The sequence below is a fragment of the Somniosus microcephalus genome, chromosome 32 (genome assembly GCF_052327205.1).
Source record: "Somniosus microcephalus isolate GS21.2 chromosome 32, FLI_Smic_1.0, whole genome shotgun sequence".
Lineage (NCBI taxonomy): Eukaryota > Metazoa > Chordata > Chondrichthyes > Squaliformes > Somniosidae > Somniosus > Somniosus microcephalus.
The window spans coordinates 18,444,347-18,467,936 of NC_141018.1; the positions used below are offsets into that span (position 1 = coordinate 18,444,347).

General features: G+C 48.0%; 1 protein-coding gene across 3 annotated transcripts; it reads right to left on the reverse strand.

The window, feature by feature from the left end:
* sec11a (SEC11 homolog A, signal peptidase complex subunit) lies at positions 1–23,136 on the reverse strand. 3 transcript variants are annotated; one of them, XM_085972190.1, is made up of 6 exons: positions 22,978–23,136; positions 17,720–17,829; positions 15,224–15,373; positions 12,100–12,219; positions 3,624–3,681; positions 1–937 (listed from the first exon to the last, which is right to left on the reverse strand). In XM_085972190.1, exons 1-6 carry the CDS (start codon positions 23,026–23,028, stop codon positions 794–796), a joined length of 633 nt encoding a protein of 210 aa, XP_085828316.1. In that variant the 5' UTR covers positions 23,029–23,136; the 3' UTR covers positions 1–793. The 3 variants fall into 3 exon arrangements, with proteins under 3 accessions (XP_085828316.1, XP_085828314.1, XP_085828315.1); XM_085972188.1 differs by lacking the exon at positions 1–937 and adding an exon at positions 1,081–3,536 and having other exon boundaries at positions 22,978–23,135; XM_085972189.1 differs by lacking the exon at positions 1–937 and adding an exon at positions 6,113–6,154 and having other exon boundaries at positions 3,631–3,681.
* Between the last annotated feature and the right edge of the window lie 454 nt (positions 23,137–23,590).

Genomic DNA, 23,590 nt, shown 5'->3' on the forward strand with positions numbered 1-23,590 from the left:
TTTTTAATAATTTATTTTTATTTGTTCATGGGATATGGGCGTCACTGGCAATGCCAGCATTTATTGCCCATCCCTAATTGCCCTCGAGGTGGTGGTGGTGAGCCGCCTTCTTGAGCCTTTGCAGTCCGTGTGGTGAAGGTGCTCCCACAGTGCTGTTAGGGAGGGAGTTCCAGGATTTTGACCCAGCGACGATGAAGAATCGGCCAATATACTTCCAAGTCAGGATGGTGTGAGACTTGGAGGGGAACTTGCAGGAGGTGGTGTTCCCATGCGCCTGCTGCCCTTGTCCTTCTAGGTGGTAGAAGTCGTGGGTTTGGGAGGTGCTGCCGAAGAAGCCTTGGTGAGTTGCTGCAGTGCATCTTGTAGATGGTCCACACTGCAGCCACGGTGTGCCGGTGGTGGAGGGAGTGAATGTTTAAGGTGATGGATGGGGTGCCAATCAAATGGGCTGCTTTGTCCTGGATGGTGTCGAGCTTCTTGAGTGTTGTTGGAGCTGCACTCATCCAGGCAAGTGGAGAGTATTCCATCACACTCCTTACTTGTGCCTTGTAGTTGGCAGACTTTGGGGAGTCAGAAGGTGAGACACTCGTCGCAGTATACCTAGCCTCTGACCTGCTCTTGTAGCCACAGTATTTATGTGGCTGGTCCAATTAAGTTTCTGGTCAATGGTGACCCCCAGGATGTTGATGGTGGGGGATTCGGCGATGGTAATGCCATTGAATGTCAAGGGGCGGTGGTTAGACTGTCGCTTGTTGGAGATGGTCATCGCCTGGCACTTCTGTGGCACTGAAAGTTACTTGGATGAATGGGAAAGTGTGCAACGGAGTCTGGATCTGAACACAGTGTTGCACATTAACAAGATTATCACCATAGGGCATATGGTAGCCGTTAGTTTTCCACATAACATACAGCACACTAACCAGTTTTTAGGATGCACCTGGGAGGGGGCGGAGGTGAAGAGGGGAGAGAGAGAGAGAGAGCAGGGTCAGTTTATCAACACTAACTGGGAGACAGCGCACTGAAGCTCGTGACTTCTAAAAGTTTATCACACTAAGGAACGAACAAATACACGAGACAGGCTGCAAATTACAGAAATGGTTTTATTGACATTCCCCCAACGAAATGATTGGGAAAGGGTTTCTTGTGGGGTACAGGGTCAGAGTACTCCACGCTATAACCATACATAAGGCAGATTGGACCCATCCCTTTGTGAAAACAAAGGGGCTCTGCTCCCTGAACAATGGGCTGGAAACACCTGATGTCAGTACACAAGACAGAGATTCAGTGTTGTGTTTATTTCAACTGTAAATGAAGAAAAATATAGTAGACGTTTCTATTTCCCAGCGAGTTAGTTATGGGGTAAATCGATTAAAAAAAGCCGTAGAAATTATCAATTTAAAATGCCAATCATTTAAAAAGTATTGCAGACAACTTAAAGGTAAAGATAGGCAACTGCACATTAAATCTGTGCTTTAAAACAACCAGAACAAAAACGGGGAGGGAGTACTGTCCCAAGTGAAGAAAGGATGAGCAGGCACTTCACACAATGCCAATCGCATAAAAAGAATACTGAACAAAATATCTAGAACAGAACAGGCCCAGTATGTTCAGAATGTTTAACAGGAGAAAGTACTGAGGGAATGCTTAATACTGGTCACTAAGACAGGCAGCTACACAGCAGTATTGGGATTTCCAAATAGACTTTATTGGGCAGCATTGAGTCGCCCAGAGTTTGGGGGAAAGGGGTCCTTTTTAACTACTTGGTTACTACCTACCAATGTCAGCTTCAACTCTCAAGGCTCATCAGGTCCAGCTGCCAGCATTTCAGTACAAACAAATGCATTATGTACATAGCCCTTCCGCAAAATATAAAATGAAAGTTGTGGATGGAAGTAATGGCAGAGAACAACCACCAGGACCTCCACTGTAGTACGGTTCTTGCCAATTTCCATTGACCAAACCTTTCCACAGCCAAGTACAGTACAGGAAACACTCTTAACTGGCACCTAAATAACCGGAAATCTCAACCAGCAAAATTCAGGAGTAGGTTCAGGTAAGTTTTACTATATATTAATGGCCGTGTAACCGGGCTTCCCAGATCTGTGGCCGTGTAACCGGGGTTCCTGCACTTGTGGCCGTGGAACAGGGACTCCTGGATCGGTGGTCGTGGAACCGGGACTCCTGCACAAGTGCCGTGTAACCGGGGCTCCTGCACCTGTGGCTGTGTACGGGGCTCTCGTACCTTGGTAAGTATACCTCTCTGTAATCCGGACTTTTTGATCAACTGGCCCACGTCGGTGCCGGATAAAAAAAAAGTTTCCTGTACATTGTACTGATGTCTCAGGGTTTGGAACATGGTTTACAGTACGAAAACACTCCCAAAGATTTGTCACTACATGCAAAGGGTCACTCATGCAGTCTCCCACCATCCCATTTAGTAAGGCGAATTAAATGATTGGGCTAGCACAGGGGAGCAGGAAAGAGAGGATTTCTAACTGTCCAGTATGTCTGTGTAACACAGTTCTACTGCCTACACAACGGTCCAAAATTTGTACACATTGGGAGTCTCACTTGCACGGCGGTCTGTAACAAAGGCCAAGAAGCCGGGCAAGCATCACCTCTCCCTCCAAAACTTGCTCCATGTAGGACTCCTTGTTCTGCTCTATGTTTGGCTGTGGCACTGGATTGGCCCCTCGCCCATTCACTGTCTTTATTGTCTCTTTGGGTTTCATCTCTTGCCAGCCATTTATTCTGCTTTATATGCTTGGTTTAGAATCGATGAGGTTTCCAAACAGTTTGGGTGGGGGGAGAGGGCCGGCCATAGTGTTACTGGGTAAAGAGTATGGGGGAGGCACTCTGCTCCCTGGCCAATACCAGCAAACCTGCTAAGCAGAGACAAGACTGGCCCTCTGGTCAGCACCCGGGTCACAGTCTCCAAATCATAAATTGGGTGCGTGGTGGTTGGTGCGGGAGGGTGGAGGAAGAGACAAGAGGACAAAAGACACAAATCCAAATCCGACTGTTCCACATCTGCAAGCAGGAAGCTGCCACAAGGCAGAGCAGGAAGAAGCATTTTCCATTTGTACTGAAACAGCAGCAGCAAACCAAACAAGCTCCAAGCTAAGAGTTGCCACATGCAAACTGGCGATGTGCCACCTGGTTTCAACCCCCCCTCCCCCGCAAATTAAACCCATGACCAACTCCAGATTGCACTAAAAGTTTAGATTCAGAAACCAAAAGGTGACAGGGAAAGCTTTCCTGTGCAAAATGGCGTCTTTCAGTCCATCACTTCAGAACATTCCTACAGTACTGTCCTCCATTTAAAAAAAAAAAACCCTCACACTGAATCACCATCTGGCAGGAAGCAGAAATCCAATTGGAATAGCTGCAGAATTGCACGACTACTGGGCACGCTCTTCACGGTAAAAGATTTGGCCTGGGGCGAGAAACTCCACTGCTATCCTCGGGCAAAGTCCAGCCATTCTTCACTCTCGATGGACCAGTACAAACAGTCCCAGCAGAACGAGCACTGCGTACTGTAGAACAGATTAACGCATTAGTAAAAGCAAAACACTTGGTTACACAAGAGATTAGCGCTGGAAACAGGATTCGATTAAAGTTACCTTAAATTTTGGGTAGTCATTCATAAGAATGGTCACGATGCCTATATAGGGAACGAACCTGGAAAGACAAGATGTTTGAAATGTGTTAAGACTAAAAACAATTTGCAATATCAAATAACGACGCCAGTTTACACAATTCTAACCACGTAACAATGAATGACCAATAAATGTGGCCGTGCCAGCAGCCCCCCATCCCAAGAACAAATGCCCAACCCTCCTCAGTAGGTAAGTTGACGATATGATCCAGGCCACAAGATGCCATCATCCATCCTTGGTTTCCACTCAGTTGGCTGAAGGAGATGGCTGGGGTTGGGGGGGGGGGGGGGGGGAAGAGAAAGGGAAATGATTACTCTCCCTTCCCTGGACTTTGAACCTAGAAAAGTGTACATGGATAGGACTGGGCTTGGCTGCAATGAACAGCCAGGTGACACAGGCTAGACTCTCACATGAAGGCTGGCCACTTGGTTGGGGGGGGGGGGGGGGGAAAGAGTTAAGCTCTACTAATGCCATGGAAGTGCACCCCAGTAACATTCATTACCTTCCCAGAGAGAGAATAGTGATGGCACCTTATCTGAGGAAGGATGTTCTTGCCATGGAGGGAGTGCAGCGAAGATTCACCAGACTGATACCTGGGATGGCAGGAATGACGTATGAGGAGAGATTGGGTCGATTGGGCTTATACTCGCTGAAGTTTAGAAGAATGAGAGGGGATCTCATTGAAACTTATAAAATTCTGACAGGACTGGACAGACTAGATGCAGGATGTTCCCGATGGCAGGGGAGTCCAGAACCAGGGGTCACAGTCTAAGGATAAGGGGTAAGCCATTTAGGGCAGAGATGAGGAGGAATTTCTTCATCCAGAGAGTGGTGAACCTGTGGAATTCTCTGCCACACAGGGCAGTTGAGGCCAATTCATTAAATATATTCAAGAAGGAGTTGGATATATTTCTTAAGGCTAAAGGGATGAAGGGGTATGGGGAGAAGGCAGGGACAGGGTACTGAATTTGGATGATCAGCCATGATCTCATTGAATGCGGAGCAGGCTCGAGGGGCCGAATGGCCTACTCCTGCTCCTATCTTCTATGTTTCTACCACTTCAGCTCACAATGTACTCTCCTCCACTCCTACAAATGACTCTTCGCCCCAAAATGTTCCCCTTGGTGTGGTTCCAAGGACGCTGCTAACTCACTTGAGTGCCCATTCATTATACACAAGGCGAGCTAGCGATGATCAGCATGCGGCTGAATCCTGGGTTGCTGCAGCATCGGAGCCAAGCCCCAACCCGGACGTTATCTTTTTCCAGCAGAAACCACAGGACAGCAAAACAGGAGTGGAAACTGCGGCTAGTTACCCCCAAGAGGGTTTGGGGGGGGGGGGGGGGGAGCGATTGGCCAACTCTGCAAAGAGTGGGATCAATGAGGGGGAGTAGCGGACAATGCATTAACAGTCCTTGGAGTGGAATTGGGAGCATTTAGCAATTTAGGTCTCAATCTAGTTTGGGATCAGTAACCAGCTCCAGTCAGATCACGGTACTCAACAACCTGCATTTATATAGCGCCTTTAATGTAATAAAACATCAAGGTGCTTCACTCCACTTTCAAAAAAATGTCATTCCTTTAACTGTCATTTAAAAACATCCAAATGGCATTTGGATTGAAAGTATTGCGTTTGAACAAGACTCATTGAAATAAAACCCACACAACTTCAAGCAACAACGCAGTTATCCAGGTGTATAATGGTCAGTCAGTACAAGGTTCATTTTAATGAGACCGTTGATCACCAAAAACTCACCACCTCACTGCAATTACACACGGCGCAAGAGCAGAAAAATGGGTTGGAAAACTGAAGTCAGGACCAAGCACGACAACACTATTTAAATTCACGGGATCCCAAGGAGTAAAACACACACCCAGCAAATCTGCACATCCTCTCTAACCTTGCCTGTCTCGGGGACCTTCACGAGAAGTGATCTGCAAACTGTGAAGTGATTAGCCTCGGTTGCCAGACACTTTGCTAAAATTTAAAACGCCCACGAATCTGCAAGCTGCCACTTGAGAGGAGTCTCGAAAAGGATGATCATTGAAGGGGGTTTCTCGACACGTTTCATAGTTATTTTGTAATCCTCTTCCATATTGTTAGTAACGGGTAGTTGGCAGGCTTAAAATGCTATTTTATGATAATTTTCTGCATTCTCTGGTGGACCAGCAAGCATCAAATATTAACATACACATCAAAGGCAATTTGAAAATCTCAAACGGCCATCTTCTAGATTTGCATTAATGAAACAGCACGTTGCATTTTATACTGAACAGGATGACCGCTACATTCAGAGACAATATGGAATACTTTACCACTCATTAAATAAAGCTGCAACAGTGTTATATATATATATATATTTTTTTTTTGTATTAAACTGGGACTTATGAGCATCAGGCATGCACCACCATTGAAGATGCTCTCGAACAGGATATACAACCTGTTAAACCAACCTTTTGAGGTTTTTTCAAAACGGATGTCACTTGCTGCTGCGGCTAGAAATACAATGTAAATCAGAGTAGAATGGTTTATAAAAATGGGACTCGAGACACTAGGCAGCCCTTTTCCTTCTCGGGTGCAGAATCCAACATGCGCCATGTCGCATTTACATTACAGGAGGAATTCGGTAGGCGTGCGGACTTCCAGCGCTCTGGGATCAACGATAGTGTGGGTAGAGTTTCATTCTCTGCCCGTGGGATCTTTCCCAAGGGCCGGGGAGGGTTGGCACAGCAATGCAGAAACTGCACCGTCGACCCGTACGGGCGGCACCCGTTCAGCCGAGGCCAGAAATAAAGTGGCAGGCAGCAAGTAGCATTCGGCCCCCCCCCCCCCCCCCCCCCCCGCCCACTTCCCCTTGCTGGTGGGTAACACTCCATTCAACTGGTGGTAATAAACCGCCTCATTTGCATTACATACAATGAAGCCAGGGCAGCTGCCAGTAACAGCATCAAGATAAATGTGGCATTAAACCATGTTTCAGGATCACATTAGACAAGTTACACAGCAGTTAATGTAACACACTTCGAAGACTCACCCCACATCTCTGCAATTCTCTATTGCTAAAGAACACATTCGCGCTTCACAGTCTCGTACAATTGATGCAAGTCTTCTAGTGACTGCTGCAGTCACAGATAACTTGCGCGCAACACAAAATTTAGAATTCATGGATGGTTTTAAAAACCGTAAAATGACACTGACCAAATACAGCAACAGTGATACGATAGCGAAATACTGCGGATGCTGGAAATCCGAAATAACAAGAAAATGCTGGAAACACTCAGCGGGCCAGGCAGCATCCGTGGAGAGAGAAACAGAGCCAATGTTTCGGGTCAAAACCCTTCTACAGCAACAGTGCTTCTGTCCAAGTTACACCGCCCTCAGCTCCAGTTAATTCAAATTTGTAAGAATACGACAAAGATTAAAAGGCCGATTACAGTACGAGGCTGCAGCGCTTGCTGCTACTGAAGTCTGGACCGTATGCAAATTACCTGCGCCTTGCGTTTACATTTCTACAAAAACAGCCTGCTTATCCCATCACCATGATCGAGGCCCAACAGTTCTGAGGGCTACGATTCAGTCATCAAGATAAGGAGGCAGTTTTAGCGGTTTAAACTACAGAAACACTAACATGTAAAAAGGGTCTTGAATTTTTGGGGGGGGGGGGTCGGGTCGGGTCGGTAAAAAGCTACCCCAAGCTCCTTTCTTGCATCGCAAATCTGTTGCTGAACGAGTACTTTTATAATTTTGGTACAGTACTGAAGTTAAGAGACGAGCACGGTGGAGTTTCCTCCTGTACCACACAGAAGTACCCTGTGCTAATACAGGAAACTCTCGTTTAAACGACACCTACATATCCGGAATTCTCTATTAACCAGCAAAATTCTCACTCCGAAAACAACACCTCCATAACCGGCAATGTGGCCGAGTCCGAGTCTCCCGCGGTGGCTGAGTTAGTCAGTGGGGGTAGTTCTCCAAACTGCCACTACTCGGCTTCTTGGCGCTGTCGGAAGTCGGAACACCTCAATACCCCTGTAACAGGAGTCTGACTCTCCCGCTCCGGTAGTCTCTTCTGATCCGCCATTTTACAGGAGTACTGTGTGTCTCCCACGCTGCTGGTAGTCATTGCATTGCACTCAACTGGCAGTACTGTACTTAATCAAGCATCTTCCACCATCCATTTAACACAACATTCTGTAGGTGAGTACCCAACTACTGTATACTGCACATTTCTTGATTTTTTTATTTTTCTTTGTTAAAAATAGCCTAGGTAGATAACTCTCTCCGTCATCCAGAATTTTTGATCAACCGGCAACACGGCGGTCCCGTCGGTGCCGGATACCAGAGTTTCCTATTTAGCAAAACCAAGTTACTGCAGTAGGCAGTCAGCAGCTCAGTTTTCTACCACAAACCTCCCTCCCAACTCAAGATAATATTTCTACTTACACAATTTTGTTTTAAATTAAAAAAAGATGAAAATGCTGAGGAGGAAAGCACTTTCTACCTAACGTGCTGTCCTAATAACACTTGAAAAGAAACTGTATGTGTGCCAGGAATGATGACGGGTCCCAGACCTGAAACGTTAACCCGGTTTCTCTCTCCACGGATGCTGCCTGACCTGCTGAGTGCTTCCAGCATTTTGTTATTATTTCATGATAAATTCCTAGTTCCCCACCCAATTTAATAAAACAAACTGCTGGAGACAAAGATCAGACACTACACGAGATCTCTGATCCAGCAAGTTGATCTGCAGCCAGCTGCCATTGAGCTGAATGGTAACGGGCACCCATCCCAGCTCTGGATGCCAGTCACGCGGCTCCTAATCAATTAAAAGCCCGGGATTCAAGTCACAATCATCTGGCTGGGTTACAGCAAGCTCTGTCTCAACTGAAGATGCAGATAATTTTCTTGGGAGAAAAATCAGAGCTCTGTTAACCTACACATATCCATCACACTTTCAAAAACAAAAATAACTGGCTGTGTTTGAAACCTCCACACCACAGAATATCCAACTGACCAATGCCAGAAAAAAATAACTCTAAACTCCAACTGGCCCAAGGACAGGTCTAACAATTAAGCCTCTAACTGACCCATGCTACAGGAAACTTTTTTTTAAAATCCGGCACCGATGGGACCGACGTGGTGCCGGTTCATCAAAAATTCCGGATAACCGAACGCTATAGTAAAAGATACGGAGCGTGAGAGCTCCGTATAAAGCAACAAACCCTGTTGCTTAGCAACAGTTTCAGAACAATGGTCACAAGTTCCAAGCGTCTCTGTAGCTTAGCAACAGCTGCAGCCACACCCTTGCGCAGCAACAGATCGAGGAAGGCAAGTACAATATGAAGTAAAACTTACCTGAACCTACTCCTGAATTTTGCCGGTTAACCGAGATTTCCGGTTATTTAGGTGCCGGTAAATCGAAAGTTTCCTGTAGTCTACTCCTGATAATTCAAAGCCACCTCTGCACCAATAAATTCACAGAATTCAAATTAAGCAGCGTAAATAACAGCTAGATGAAATTTAGTGGAAAAATTTGAATCCCATATTCTGAATTAAGCAACTTTGAATTATAAGTGAACAAGTACACCCTGTGGTTTTATTGACACCAACTTATACAGCTGTGCATTACACGTTCTAACGTTGCTATCCTGGTAAAAGCAGTGTGCCCTTCAATCTACCGTACACAGCACCAAATCCTCTCTGACAATGAAACCAGTTCTGATTAAAGTCGTAGAACGGATTTTCTTTATTAAAAGAATACAGCTGTAAATTGAATACTGCAGACTTAGCTTCTCTGTTGAAGAGAATTCAGTGACACATTTCTGAATTTTGACCATTTTCGCACTGCAAGGATTTTGGTAAGCCTTATATTAAAAACAATTACCTTCGCGTTAAATCCAGCTCTCAAGGAATTAAAATGATCACAACAGACAGAGGATTGGGAGAAGGGGGAGGCTAGACTAGTGTGTGGAATGCTGCTCCTCATATCACTCAATTGACTCATCTCAGACTTTGTCAAAATGGTCCCGTTCATTTTGAGAATAGCAGGAAATTGTTTCTAGTGACCCACACCCAACAGAGGGCCTACTGGACAACCTCTGGAGGGTCAGAGGTCAGCTGACTTCCTGTCCAGGAGGAAGGGATTGCTCGAGTGAGTGACCAGAGAATATCGAACACAGACCTAAACATTTCTAACAATACAAGGACAGTTTGAGATGCCTTAAGATACCTGCTAATGAAAGCTCACTGGTCCTACCTATACAAATAAAGGCTCTGGAAAGTTAGGCAGTTGATATGATCAGAATGGTCAGGTATTAATGGCCTTTGACACTCATTCAAACCAGTCACTGTTTGGGAACCTGTTTACAGAAACTGAGTTAACTGCACAGCCACCAGTGGAGAGGGGCATGTGAACAGGTGACAATGTCTCCTTTGACTGTTGATCAACAGAATATATTTATTTGTCTGCGTGTGAAGCGGTCAGTTTTCCTCATTTATTGCAAAGGGAATGGAGTATAAAAGTAGGGAAGTCCTGTTACAGCTGTACAGGGCGTTGGTGAGACCACACCTGGAGTACTGCACACAGTTTTGGTCTCCTTATTTAAGGAAGGATATACTTGCATTGGAGGCAGTTCAGAGAAGGTTCACGGAGTTGATGGGGTTGTCTTATGAAGAAAGGTTGGGCCTATACTCATTGGAGTTTAGAAGAATGAGAGGTGATCTTATTGAAACATGCAAGATTCTGAGGGGGCTCGACAGGGTAGATGCCGAGAGGATATTTCCCCTCGTGGGGGAATCTAGAACTAGGGGGCATAGTTTCAGAATAAGGGGGCACCTTTTTAAAATCGGAAATGAGGAGGAATTTCTTCTCTCGGGGGTCGTGAATCTTTGGAATTCCCTTCCCCAGAGAGCCGTGGAGGTGGAGTCATTGAATATATTTAAGGTGGAGATAGACAGATTGTTGAACGATAAGGGAGTCGAGGGTTATGGGGAGTGGGCAGGGAAGGGGAGTTGAGGCCATGATCTTATTGAATGGCGGAGCAGGCTCGAGGGGCCGAATGGCCGACTCCTGCTCCTACGTCTTATGTTATGTAATGGAACACGTGAAGCCACTATGGCGAGCTCAACCTTGCTTATAATTTGAATTACAAATAACATCCAGTGTTATTGTAGCTAGCGAAGCATCACATCTTTAATTGTTTTGCGTCTGGGGGTTCGGGTTTTACATTGCAATGAGGGTTGTTCTAACTTGTCGCTAACGTTCCACTTCTTACTTTAATAAATCTGAATTGTAGCTTACAGTCTAAGTAATAGACTGACAGCGATTATTCTCCTGCTATTTGAAGACTAGGACACAAAGGGGCTGGCATCATGCACAGTGAGCAAAGGTGTTCTGTTCAGCCGCAGGCAACATTACTTTAATTATTTAAAAAAAAAAATAATTCCTGGGATGTGGGCATTTATTGCCCATCCCTAGTTGCCCTCGAGATGGTGGTGGTGAGCCGCCTTCTTGAACCGCTGCAGTCCGTGTGGTGAAGGTGCTCCCACAGCGCTGTTAGGGAGGGAGTTCCAGGATTTTGACCCAGCGACGATGAAGGATCAGCCGATATATTTTCAAGTCAGGATGGTGTGTGACTTGGAGGGGAACTTGGAGGGGGTGGTGTTCCCATGCGCCTGCTGCCCTTGTCCTTCTAGGTGGTAGAGTTCACGGGTTTGCAGTTCTGATGAAAGGTCATCGAGCTGAAACATTAACACTTTCTCTCCACAGATGCTGCCTGACCCGCTGAGAGTTTGCAGCATTTTCTGTTTTTACTTCACTAATGCTACATCGCTCCTTAAAAATCTACAAAAAAAGAGCCCAAGCTAATGGTTCTCACCAGGAGATCTCTTGCTCGTCCCTCTGCCTAAAAACACCATCTGAAATGGATTATTGTGGAATGATTGTAGCTCTCTTTAAAAGAAACGCCAGGCGCCATTTCAATGTGTTTTCAGATATGCTGAGGTGCTACACGAATGCAAGTCTTCACCTTTAGTTTGCATATATCGGTTTGCGAGTTGTGATCTTAACCTTCTCCCCCCACAATCCCTGCCGTGCTTTGGCTGTGCTCCCTTCACATGGCTCTGTTCTGTCTTATAAAAAAGGGGTTTGCCTGCCTTCAGACACAATTACTCCATCGCAAAACGTTAGCCAGCCTCCTCTTCTACAGATCACACTTGGCACATGCTTTACAGCTTCAACATGAAATTAGCAATCTTTTCCCATGTCCTCCCCATAGGCAACATTGTAAATATTCAAAATAGCATCAAGGTAATTGCATTAACCTCAGAACAAAAAAAAAAGCACCATTTCCATTGTTCCTTACATTTGGGGAAAAGTCTCCCTGCTGGAGCAGAGCAATCAATATGCAGATCACACACACACGGCAAATCTGTAACTCACCCACGTGCTCGACCCACTACATCTTTCTTCTCAAGCCAGTGTTGTCCCTGTCTGTACAGACCTCGGTCATCGACAGCATTATTGTCCCCTTTCGTCAGGAACTTGATGTCCCCGTTTCCCCTAGAACAGGAGAAACACTGATTTCTGGCATGTGGCTTTCACAATCTGCAAAAACGTGGGAGTGCGATTGGTGAACTAGAGATTTTAAGTTGGCCAGTTAGTGTAAACAACTCGCATTTCTGTAGCGCCTTTAACACAGTAGAACGTCCCACGGCGCGCCACAGGAGCGTTACCGAGCTACACAAGAGATATCACAACAGGGTTGGCTTTAAGGAACGCCTTAAAGGAGGAGAGATCAGGAGAGAGGCCGGAGAAGTTTAGGGTTGGAATTCCAGAGCTTAGGGCCTAGACAGCTGAAGGAACGACCACCAATGGTGATCGGTGATGCGCAAGAGGCCAGAATTGGAGGAGCGCACAGATCAGAGGGTTGCAGGGCTGGAGGAGGCTACAGAGATAGGGAGTTGTTCAGACAACTGCTTTCTTATAGGTTCTAGGGGCTTATAAAAAGCAATTACAAAGCTGGGTGGGAATGTAAGTTGTGAGGAGGATGCAAGGAGGCTTCAAGGGGATATAGACAGGCTAAGTGAGTGGGCAAGAACATGGCAAATGGAATATAATGTGGAGAAATGTGAAGTTATCCACTTTGGTAGGAAAAATAGAAAAGCAGAGTATTTTTTAAATGGTGAGAGATTGGGAAATGTTGGTGTTCAGAGGGATCTGGGTGTCCTTGTACACGAATCACTGAAAGTTAACATGCAGGTACAGCAAGCAATTAGGAAAGCAAATGGTATGTTGGCCTTTATTACAAGAGGATTTTAGTATAAAAGTAAAGACGTCTTACTGCAATTATATAGGGCCCTGGTGAGACCACACCTGGAGTATTGTGTACAGTTTTGGTCTCCTTACCTAAGGAAGGATATACTTGCCATAGAGGGAGTGCAACAAAGGTTCACCAGACTGATTCCTGGGATGGGGGGATTGTCCTGAGGAGAGAATGAGTAGACTAGGCCTATATTCTCCAGAGTTTAGAAGAATGAGAGGTGATCTCATTGAAACATACAAAATTCTTACAGGGCTTGACAGGGTAGATGCAGGGAGGATGGAGACTAGAACCAGGGTTCAGTGTCTCAGAATAAGGGGTCAGCCATTTAGGACTGAGATGAGGAGAAATTTCTTCACTCGGAGGGTGGTGAATCTTTGGAATTCTCTACCCCAGAGGGCTGTGGAGGCTCAGTCGTTGAGTATATTCAGGACAGAGATCGATAGATTTTTGAATATTAAGGGAATCAAGGGATATGGGGATAGTGGAGGAAAGTGAAGATGAGGTAGAAGGTCAGCCATGATCTTATTGAAAGGCAGAGCAGGCTCGAAGGGCCGACTCCTGCTCCTATTTCTTATGTTCTTAATTTTAATTTTTGTCTGAAATTATCACTTCAGCGAGTAGCCCAGAGACATCTAAACTGTTACAGCTGCTCCAGTGATCTTAGGCAGAGACCCCAGTGGAAAACACCAACTAATATGGGTACAAATGAAGTTGGTCTGTTCCCATTACCCCGTGCTCACTGACCTACATTGGCTCCCGGTTAAGCCACGCCTCGATCTCAAAATTCTCATCCTTGTTTTCAAATCACTCCATGGCCTCGCCCCCCCCTATCTCTGTAATCTCCTCCAGCCCCACAACCTCATGAGATATCTGCGCTCCTCTAATTCTGCCCTCTTGAGCATCCCTGATTATAATCGCGCAACCATCGGTGGCCGTGCCTTCTGTTGCCTGGGCCCTAAGCTCTGGAATTCCCTCCCTAAACCTCTCCGCCTCGCTACCTCTCTCCTCCTTTAAGATGCTCCTTAAAACCTACCGCTGACTAAGCTTTTGGTCACCTGCCCTAATTTATCCTCATGTGGAACTGTGTCACATGTTTTGTCTTAAAATACACCTGTGCAGCCCCTTGGGACATTTTACTACGTTAAAGGCGCTATATAAATACACGTTGTTGTTGTTGCGTGGCCATACCCACTACACGTATACACACTGACCCACCATAGTTAGGCGAGACCCTGAGCAGCTAACACCTTTATATGTACATACCCAACCACATTCCTACCCCCACCCCGAGGGAATGAAAAGCCCTTAAATGTATAAATGCACCCCTCTCCTCAGTGGACAAGACCCCTCCACTCAAAGCCAAAGGCATCAAACAATACGATATACGAGTCCCTCATTCTCCCAAAAACCTGCGCACACAAGCCCCCGGCACGGAAATCAAAGACTGCATACATTAGCTGCAGTAACACGGATTGTTCTTCAGTTTTAAGAATTGCTTCTTCCCACTTTCATTTCCCCTGTGCCGCAGTCCACTCGTTGACAGCAAGCACCTGATCTACTGCAAGGCATCGAGCGATAGTTCAGACTGGGGCAGCACAGGTCAGTACCTCCTACCTTATAGAAACATAGAAGATAGGAGCAGGAGTAGGCCATTCAGCCCCTCGAGCCTGCTCCGCCATTCAATGAGATCATGGCTGATCATCCAAATTCAGTACCCTGTCCCTGCCTTCTCCCCATATCCCTTGATCCCTTTAGCCTTAAGAAATATATCCAACTCCTTCGTGAATATATTTAATGAATTGGCCTTTACTGCCTTGTGTGGTAGAGAATTCCACAGGTTCACCACTCTCGATGAAGAAATTCCTCCTCATCTCAGTCCTAAATGGCTTACCCCTTAACCTTAGACTGTGACCCCTGGTTCTGGACTCCCCGGCCATCGGGAACATCCTTCCTGCATCTAGTCTGTCCAGTCCTGTCAGAATACCCCTCTTGGGATGTGGTGGGAGGATAGGAAGGGAAGAGAAAGGGGTAAAGGATCAGCAATTAGGCATTGTGCAGATGAACCATCACCCTACACGGAAATCCCACTGGGGTGAGGGGAGGAAAGGAGTGAAGTTACACCTAAAATTCTACCCCTCCGCTGTGCAGTGCAAGAAGTGGTCAAGAGGGGTTAACTCAAGCAAGTCAACACCTTAAAGAATGATTATAAACGGCCCAAATTCCTGGCTTAGGAGCACGTACTTCTCATGAATTTTCAGCACCCTGTGCACGATTGGAATTTCTCGTCCTTCAATTCTGAAGACCACAATTTCACCAACTCGGATGGGATCTTCTACACGATTGGTCAGGAACAGCAGGTCCCCTCTGTGGAATGCAGGTTCCATACTCCCACTGAAATAAAAAAAAGAAATCGATCAGAGCCTCAGCCTGCTCTCTCTCTCTCCAGCAGAGAAAGGAAAGGGACATTTCACAGAATATCGGGATTTAAAAAAAATCAAGGTTTCACAGCTCGTTTCACCACCGATCTCCCACTACTCCTCAAACAGGGGCACAATTCTACCAGCCCTCTGGTGCCTTGCCCGAGCAGGGGGCTGTTTACTCAGTGGCCCATCATAGTCAACCTTACACTGACCAGACAGCTGCTCGTGACCAGTAGAGGTCACTGGATTCCGATGATCTATATTAACAATCTATATTAACGATTTGGAGGAAGGGACCGAGTGCAACATATCCAAGTTTGCAGACGATACAAAGATGGGAGGGAAAGCAGCGAGTGAGGAGGACATAAAAAACCTGCAAAAGGACAGACAGGCCAAGTGAGTGGGCAGATGCAATATAATGTTGGAAAGTGTGAGATTATGCACTTTGGCAGAAAAAAATCAAAGAGCAAGTTATTATCTAAATGGAGAGAAACTGCAAAGTGCTACAGTACAAAGGGATCTGGGGGTCCTGGTGCATGAAACACAAAAAGTTAGTATGCAGGTGATCAGGAAGGCCAATGGAATCTTGGCTTTTATTGCAAGGGGGATGGAGTATAAAAACAGGGAGGTCTTGCTGCAGTTATACAGGGTATTGGTGAGGCCACACCTGGAATACTGCGTGCAGTTTTGGTTTCCATATTTAAGAAAAGATATACTTGCTCTCAAGGCGGTTCAGAAAAGGTTCACTCGGTTGATTCCGGAGATGAAGGGGTTGACTTATGAGGAAAGGTTGAGTAGGTTGGGCCTCTACTCATTGGAGTTCAGAAGAATGAGAGGCGATCTTAATCGAAACATATAAGATTGTGAGGGGGCTTGATCGGGTGGATGCGGTGAGGATGTTTCCACTGATGGGCGAGACTAGAACTAGGGGGCATAATCTTAGAATAAGGGGCTGCCCTTTCAAAACTGAGATGAGGAGAAACTTCTTCACTCAGAGGGTAGTAAATCTATGGAATTTGCTACCCCAGAGAGCTGTGGAAGCTGCGACATTAAATAAATTTAAAACAGAGATAGATAGTTTCCTAGCAGATAAGGGAATTAGGGGTTACGGGGAGAGGGCAGGGAAGTGGAGGTGAGGCTAGATTCGGATCAGCCATGATCCTATTGAATGGCGGAGCAGGCCCGAGGGGCCGTATGACCTACTCCTGCTCCTACTTCTTATGTTATGAGCAAAGACACTGGGCCTGAATTTGTGTTCGGAGGCTTCCCGCGGGGCGGATGCCTCCGATCATCAAAAAATCTACGCATTTACCTGGCGGGCCGGGAGATACGGAGGCTCGCAATTCTGGGCCTCTCCTGGTAGAAATGCGGAGAGGCCCACGTATCCCAGGCAGTTCACAAACGCCCCTGGGATCACGTGGGCTGGCCCAACCAACGAAAGAAGGGAATCCCCATTCATACTTATGGGAGTTCCATACTATCAAAAGTATGAATGGGGATGACTTAAACAAGCAACGTGGTTGACCCTTAACTGCCCTCTGTGGTTCAAGAAGGCAGCTCACCACCATCTTCTCAAGGGCAATAAATGCTGGCCTTGCCAGCGACACCCACATCGGCATTTAAATATTTTAAACAAAAATTTAATTTTGAAAAATGTTTTACATGTTTTAACAGGACTAAATATAAACTTACCTTATTGGACAGGGTTTTTAAATGTGTAAGTGAGTGAGATAAAATTTTATTTTTTTAAAACTCTTATGCTGGTAAAAGCAGGAATTCCACAGCCTTTCAGCGGGCGGAAGTCGGGCAAATAGCGCAACTCCACACCCGCAGAGGCCCGTCTCCCGGGGGGACACGGAGGATTCTTGACAGATCGCAAGTGCCGGGTTTCAGCACATGCGCTGCACCTGCCTTTACCCGCAACTTGCGCAGCCCCTACGGGCGTGCGCGCACCTCGTTACGCACCTGTGGGGGGGGGGGGGGGGGTCGCAAAATACGGCCCAATGGTTTACAATCAATGTCGGATTGTTTTAAACTGATGGTTTGGGATCTCATCCCACAATCCAGTTAATTCGGATCAGTGATTTATTCCAATTGGACGGTTTCTTTGGGACAGGGAATCACATCCCACAATGCTGCCCATTTACCATAAATAATACTTCACCCATTTTAAACACGTTACTCGCTGAGCCAAATATCTTTAATAACTGAAAACGAGAACAAGTATAAACATCCCTTGAATGGATCTGAAACTGGGTATCTGAAGAGTCACTGAAAATTAGTACCAGAGTAAGAAAACAATCTATTCGTCACTTACCTCAGTACAACTACAATTGGACTTTCGCTCCCAGTGAGAACCATCAACCCTTTCCAGATCATCAGTGCAGAAGACACGATCATACCAAAATTCAACACCTGATAGTACAGCTGGAACACAAAACATTTCATTAGACAAAGGCCACGGTTTCTGTAAAAAAAAACCTCATCATAAACTAGCGCACTTCACATTTTGAAGAGTAGATATGCAAATATTCATAACTGGAAAAATCTGAATCGGTCGTGTGTGTGTCCCAAATTAGAGTCAGGCAATAACCTGAAACAAACCTTACAAACTGAGATCTTCATTTCTTAAAATTAGACGTCTAACTGGGTGTTGAAATTTAAACAGCCTCCTTAAGGCTTCACCGACTGCATTGATCCTGGTCTCCGCCAACACCCATCTCGAGCTTGCAACTAGTAGGTACAGGACAGCAACTCAGCAACAACTCATCCTTTAGTTTCTCCCCATGCGCCAGTTCTCCTCTAGAAATTTTGCACATCCCAAATAATCCATCGATAATTCGGTGAAATGGTAACTCATAGAAAAATAGGAGCAGGAGTCGGCCACTCGAGCCTGCTCCGCCATTCAATATGATCATGGTTGATCCTCTATCTCAATACCATATTCCTGCTCTCTCCCCATACCCCTTGATGCCTTTTGTGTCTAGAAATCTATCTATCTCCTTCTTAAATATATTCAGTGACTTGGCCTCCACAGCCATCTGTGATAGAGAATTCCACAGGTTCACCGCCCTCTGAGTGAAGAAATTTCTCATCTCAGTCCTAAATGTCCTACCCCGTATCCTGAGACACTGACCCCTCGTTCTAGACCCCCCAGCCAGGGGAAACACCCTCCCTGCATCCAGTCTGTCGAGCCCGGTCAGAATTTTATACGTTTCAATGAGATTCCCCTCTCATTCTTCTAAACTCGAGTGAATACAGGCCTAGTCGACCCAATCTCTCCTCATACGACAGTCCTGCCATCCCAGGAATCAGTCTGGTGAACCTTCGCTGCACTCCCTCCATGGCAAGTATATCCTTTCTTAGGTAAGGAGACCAAAACTCATGGCCATAAACCCACATGGCACTGCAAGCTGGTGCCCAAATCTACTGCAATAAGCAGCCGGCCAACACGCCTGTAATTTCAAACAATTAGCCCTACATTCTGAATCATGTGACTGATGTACCAGCGTTTCAAAAAGCACACGTGTTGTAAAGTGCTGGTTTAAGTTGCTATTAGCAGACATGTTCAACAAGGCTTGTCTATCAAAATGGCAATCTCACTAGAGAGATTCAACAGATGTCCAGGATTCCCTACATTAGCAGACCAGTTTCAGATCACAGGGAAGCTGGAGTAGCCCTTCGTTAGGTTGCAAGATCACGGGGAGACACCGGCTCCCAGGGCAAGGGATGTAGAGAAGATTAATATACAGAACAAACTCCCACCGAGACAGCAAGCAGAGGGGAAGTTTGAAGAAACCTAGCCAGAAAAGGAGAGTTGAAAAATAAAACCAATGGGCCGGATTTTGCTGTGAGCGGGAAAACAAACGGCACCAGTTGTCCGTTAGACTGGCAGTTACTTGCCCATAGAATGTCTACGGGCTTTTGCACAGCAAGTTGCCGTCAGCGGGACAGCCAAACGGCATGACGCCCTCTACAGGGCATCTGGGACCTGTGTGAACAGGTCAAACAACCGCGTGTCGCCTTAACCAAACAGAACCGTTAATGAGCAGCGCTGCGTCTGAACCAGGAAGTGTCAGTTAGAACCGGAATTCAATGTCAAATCAGATACAGAAGCGAAATAAAGAGGGAGAGAAAGATTGGATGAAGAGAGAAATTAAAAAATACATTAAAAAAAAATCTCCAATAACTAAAAGCTGAAGGAATGACACTCCACACTTGTTCAAGTTAATTTTCAGTGCCAGAGAGGTTCTTTGGCAGTAATTAAGACTTACCATGCCATTAAAGGGTATTTAGACTGGAATGACTAGACTCAACTATTTATGGCAAGTTTAGTCGGTATCTACGTCAGTACAGGAACTTCACGCCGTTCAATTTGTTTGCGTGAGGAGCCAGACGGCGAGACGCCGGTTGAGCGAGGAGCCAGACGACGAGACGCCGGTTGAGCGAGGAGCCAGACGGCGAGACGCCGGTTGAGCGAGGAGCCAGACGGCGAGACGCCGGTTGAGCGAGGAGCCAGACGACGAGACGCCGGTTGAGCGAGGAGCCAGACGGCGAGACGCCGGTTGAGCGAGGAGCCAGACGGCGAGACGCCGGTTGAGCGAGGAGCCAGAGGCCGAGACGCCGGTTGAGCGAGGAGCCAGACGGCGAGACGCTGGTTGAGCGAGGAGCCAGACGGCGAGACGCCGGTTGAGGGAGGAGCCAGAGAGCGAGACGCCGTTGGAGCAAGGAGCCAGACGGCGAGACGCTGGTTGAGCGAGGAGCCAGACGGCGAGATGCCGGTTGAGCGAGGAGCCAGACGGCGAGATGCCGGTTGAGGGAGGAGCCAGAGAGCGAGACGCCGTTGGAGCAAGGAGCCAGACGGCGAGACGCTGGTTGAGCGAGGAGCCAGACGGCGAGATGCCGGTTGAGGGAGGAGCCAGACGGCGAGATGCCGGTTGAGGGAGGAGCCAGAGAGCGAGACGCCGTTGGAGCAAGGAGCCAGACGGCGAGACGCTGGTTGAGCGAGGAGCCAGACGGCGAGATGCCGATGTAGCGAGGAGCCAGACGGCGAGATGCTGGTTGAGCGAGGAGCCAGACGGCGAGATGCCGATGTAGCGAGGAGCCAGACGGCGAGACGCTGGTTGAGCGAGGAGCCAGACGGCGAGATGTCGTTTGCATGCAGCTTACGGAGGAGCCGCACATCCCGGCCAGCAACTTCCGGCTTTTTGCGTTTAACTGCGCGCGGGCGCTCACCGGTAGTTGCTGTCCGACTTGCGCATAAATAGCGGGAGCGCCATTAGCCTCACTTATTTACCCAGCAAAATCTGGCCCGATATAGAAGAGTCGAGCTCATTAGGGGTGGGCTCGCACCAGAAAAGAAAAAAAAGACCACAAAGCAGCTGGATGGTTGTACAAAACAAAAGTGGTGTACTAATGACCTTCGGGAAAGGGAACCAGCAAAACCTACATGTGACTGAACGCCACATTGGCTCAGAGCCCTCTGGTGTGGCCCGAGCAAGACACTTAGTCGCAACTCAAAGCAGTAACCCCGCCATCTTCTCAGCAACTTGTGACGGGCAGCAAGTGTGGCCTCACCAGCTTCACTCACACCAAAGAACAAATTAAAAAAGCGGCCGTCACTTCAGTGTTAAAAGTACACATCAAATATACATTTTTTTTTAAATTAAAAAAAAGTCATTTCCTGCTGTTTCTGTCCTGACCTGAAGAACCTGGCCTCTCTCCCAAGGACAGCATCCAGGGATTTCAACAGCTGGTAATCTACAGAAACTTCCCTCAAATAATTAGCCTGGCTGGCCTCAAGGTGTGCTGACTTGGTCCAATTTTCCACCCAAAACAAGAAATACGCAGATAGTGGCCTTTAAAGGGACATGTTAAATAAAACAACTCCATGTTAGCAGCAAAACATCATTCTCCAGACCCCAGGCTACCCATGAGCAAGACAAGAGATCGGCTGGTGCTGGAAGAAATGTTTTACATGCCATGGGGCCAATAAACGGGGGTGGGAGGAGAAATAAAAAGAGCTTTGCTTTATTCCTGATCAGATTTGCACACGGGAAGGGTACAACAATCAGTGAGGCTGTACATAAACTCAAAAGGGGCCAAGTGGAGTTTGAACACCAAAATACTAACTGAGCTCCAGAGGTACATCACGGTGGGTAAAGAGCATGGTGACAACAAACCATGAGACTAGTCAGCAAACAAGTTCATTCATATGTAATATACGTTCCATTTGACATCTGGCCAAAACAATGTTTGGAATTGATGACAATGGAAAGGAAATACCTTTAGTTGCTGCACTGAACTATATATTTCACCTCCTCAGCAAGCATATAAACAGCTCATTTGTATCTGAACTTTCACACTATCTTACGAAACTCACATCTCGAGGGAGAGGGGGTTGCACCCAGTGTGTGTGGGGGAGGGGAGAGGGGGTTGCACCGTGTGTTGGGGGGGGGGGGGGGGGGGGGAAGGGGAGAGGGGGTTGCACCCAGTGTGTGTGTGGGGGGAGGGGAGAGGGGGTTGCACCCAGTGTGTGGGGGGGGGGGGGGGGAGGGGAGAGGGGGTTGCACCGTGTGTGTGGGGGGAGGGGAGAGGGGGTTGCACCGTGTGTGTGGGGGGAGGGGAGAGGGGTTTGCACCGTGTGTGTGTGGGGGGAGGGGAGAGGGGGTTGCACCGTGTGTGTGTGGGGGGAGGGGAGAGGGGGTTGCACCCAGTGTGTGTGGGGGGAGGGGAGAGGGGTTTGCACCGTGTGTGTGTGGGGGGGGAGGGGAGGGGGGAGGGGAGAGGGGGGGGGGGGAGGGGAGGGGAGAGGGGGTTGCACCGTGTTTGGGGGGGGGGGGGGGGGGGAGAGGGGGTTGCACCGTGTTTGGGGGGGGGGGGGGGGAGAGGGGGTTGCACCGTGTTGGGGGGGGGAGAGAGGGGGTTGCACCGTGTGGGGGGGGGGGAAGAGGGGGTTGCACAGTGTGTTTTGGGGGGGGGGGGGGAGAGGGGGTTGCACCGTGTGTGTGTGGGGGGAGGGGAGAGGGGGTTGCACCGTGTGTGTGTGGGGGGAGGGGAGAGGGGGTTGCACCGTGTGTGTGTGGGGGGAGGGGAGAGGGGGTTGCACCCAGTGTGTGTGTGGGGGGAGGGGAGAGGGGGTTGCACCGTGTGTGTGTGGGGGGAGGGGAGAGGGGGTTGCACCCAGTGTGTGTGTGGGGGGAGGGGAGAGGGGGTTGCACCGTGTGTGTGTGGGGGGAGGGGAGAGGGGGTTGCACCGTGTGTGTGGGGGGAGGGGAGAGGGGGGTTGCACCGTGTGTGTGTGGGGGGAGGGGAGAGGGGGTTGCACCGTGTGTGTGGGGGGGGGGGGGGGAGAGAGGGTTGCACCCAGTGTGTGTGTGGGGGGAGGGGAGAGGGGGTTGCACCCAGTGTGTGTGTGGGGGGAGGGGAGAGGGGGTTGCACCCAGTGTGTGTGTGGGGGGAGGGGAGAGGGGGTTGCACCGTGTGTGTGTGGGGGGGGGAGGGGAGAGGGGGTTGCACCCAGTGTTTATTGGGCCTGTTTCGGGCGATGGCGGCGCCCAGTCCCCCCCGGCCTACCTGCCGCTTATTCATGCGCCGCACATCGTTTAAAAAATCCATCGACATCATCTTCCTTTGGCGGCGTCCCTTCACCGAGCGGACAGCGCGGGACCGAGCGAGAGACGGAGCGGCCGCCGCTCCAGCCACCGGAAGCTCGCCGGGAGGGCAGGGGCGGGGCCTGCAGCGCGGCTCTTAAAGAGGCAGGCCACCCCGGTCCTGCAGCCAATCAGTGTCTGACAACTCTCCCAGTGGCTACAGACACTCATTTGCTTTGAAAATTTAAATTCAACTTCGGCCTGCACCTGCCAATAAAACGCAGAAATAAGTGCTGTTTACATAGGAGATATAAACATAGAAGATAGGAGCAGGAGTAGGCCATTCGGCCCCTCGCGCCTGCTCCGCCATTTAATGAGATCATGGCTGATCATCCAAATTCAGTACCCTGTCCCTGCCTTCTCCCCATATCCCTTGATCTCCTTAGTCTTAAGAAATATATCTAACTCCTTCTTGAATATATTTAATGAATTGGCCTCCACTGCCTTGTGTGGTAGAGAATTCCACAGGTTCACCACTCTCTGGGTGAAGAAATTCCTCCTCATCTCTTATCCTTAGACTGTGACCCCTTGTTCTG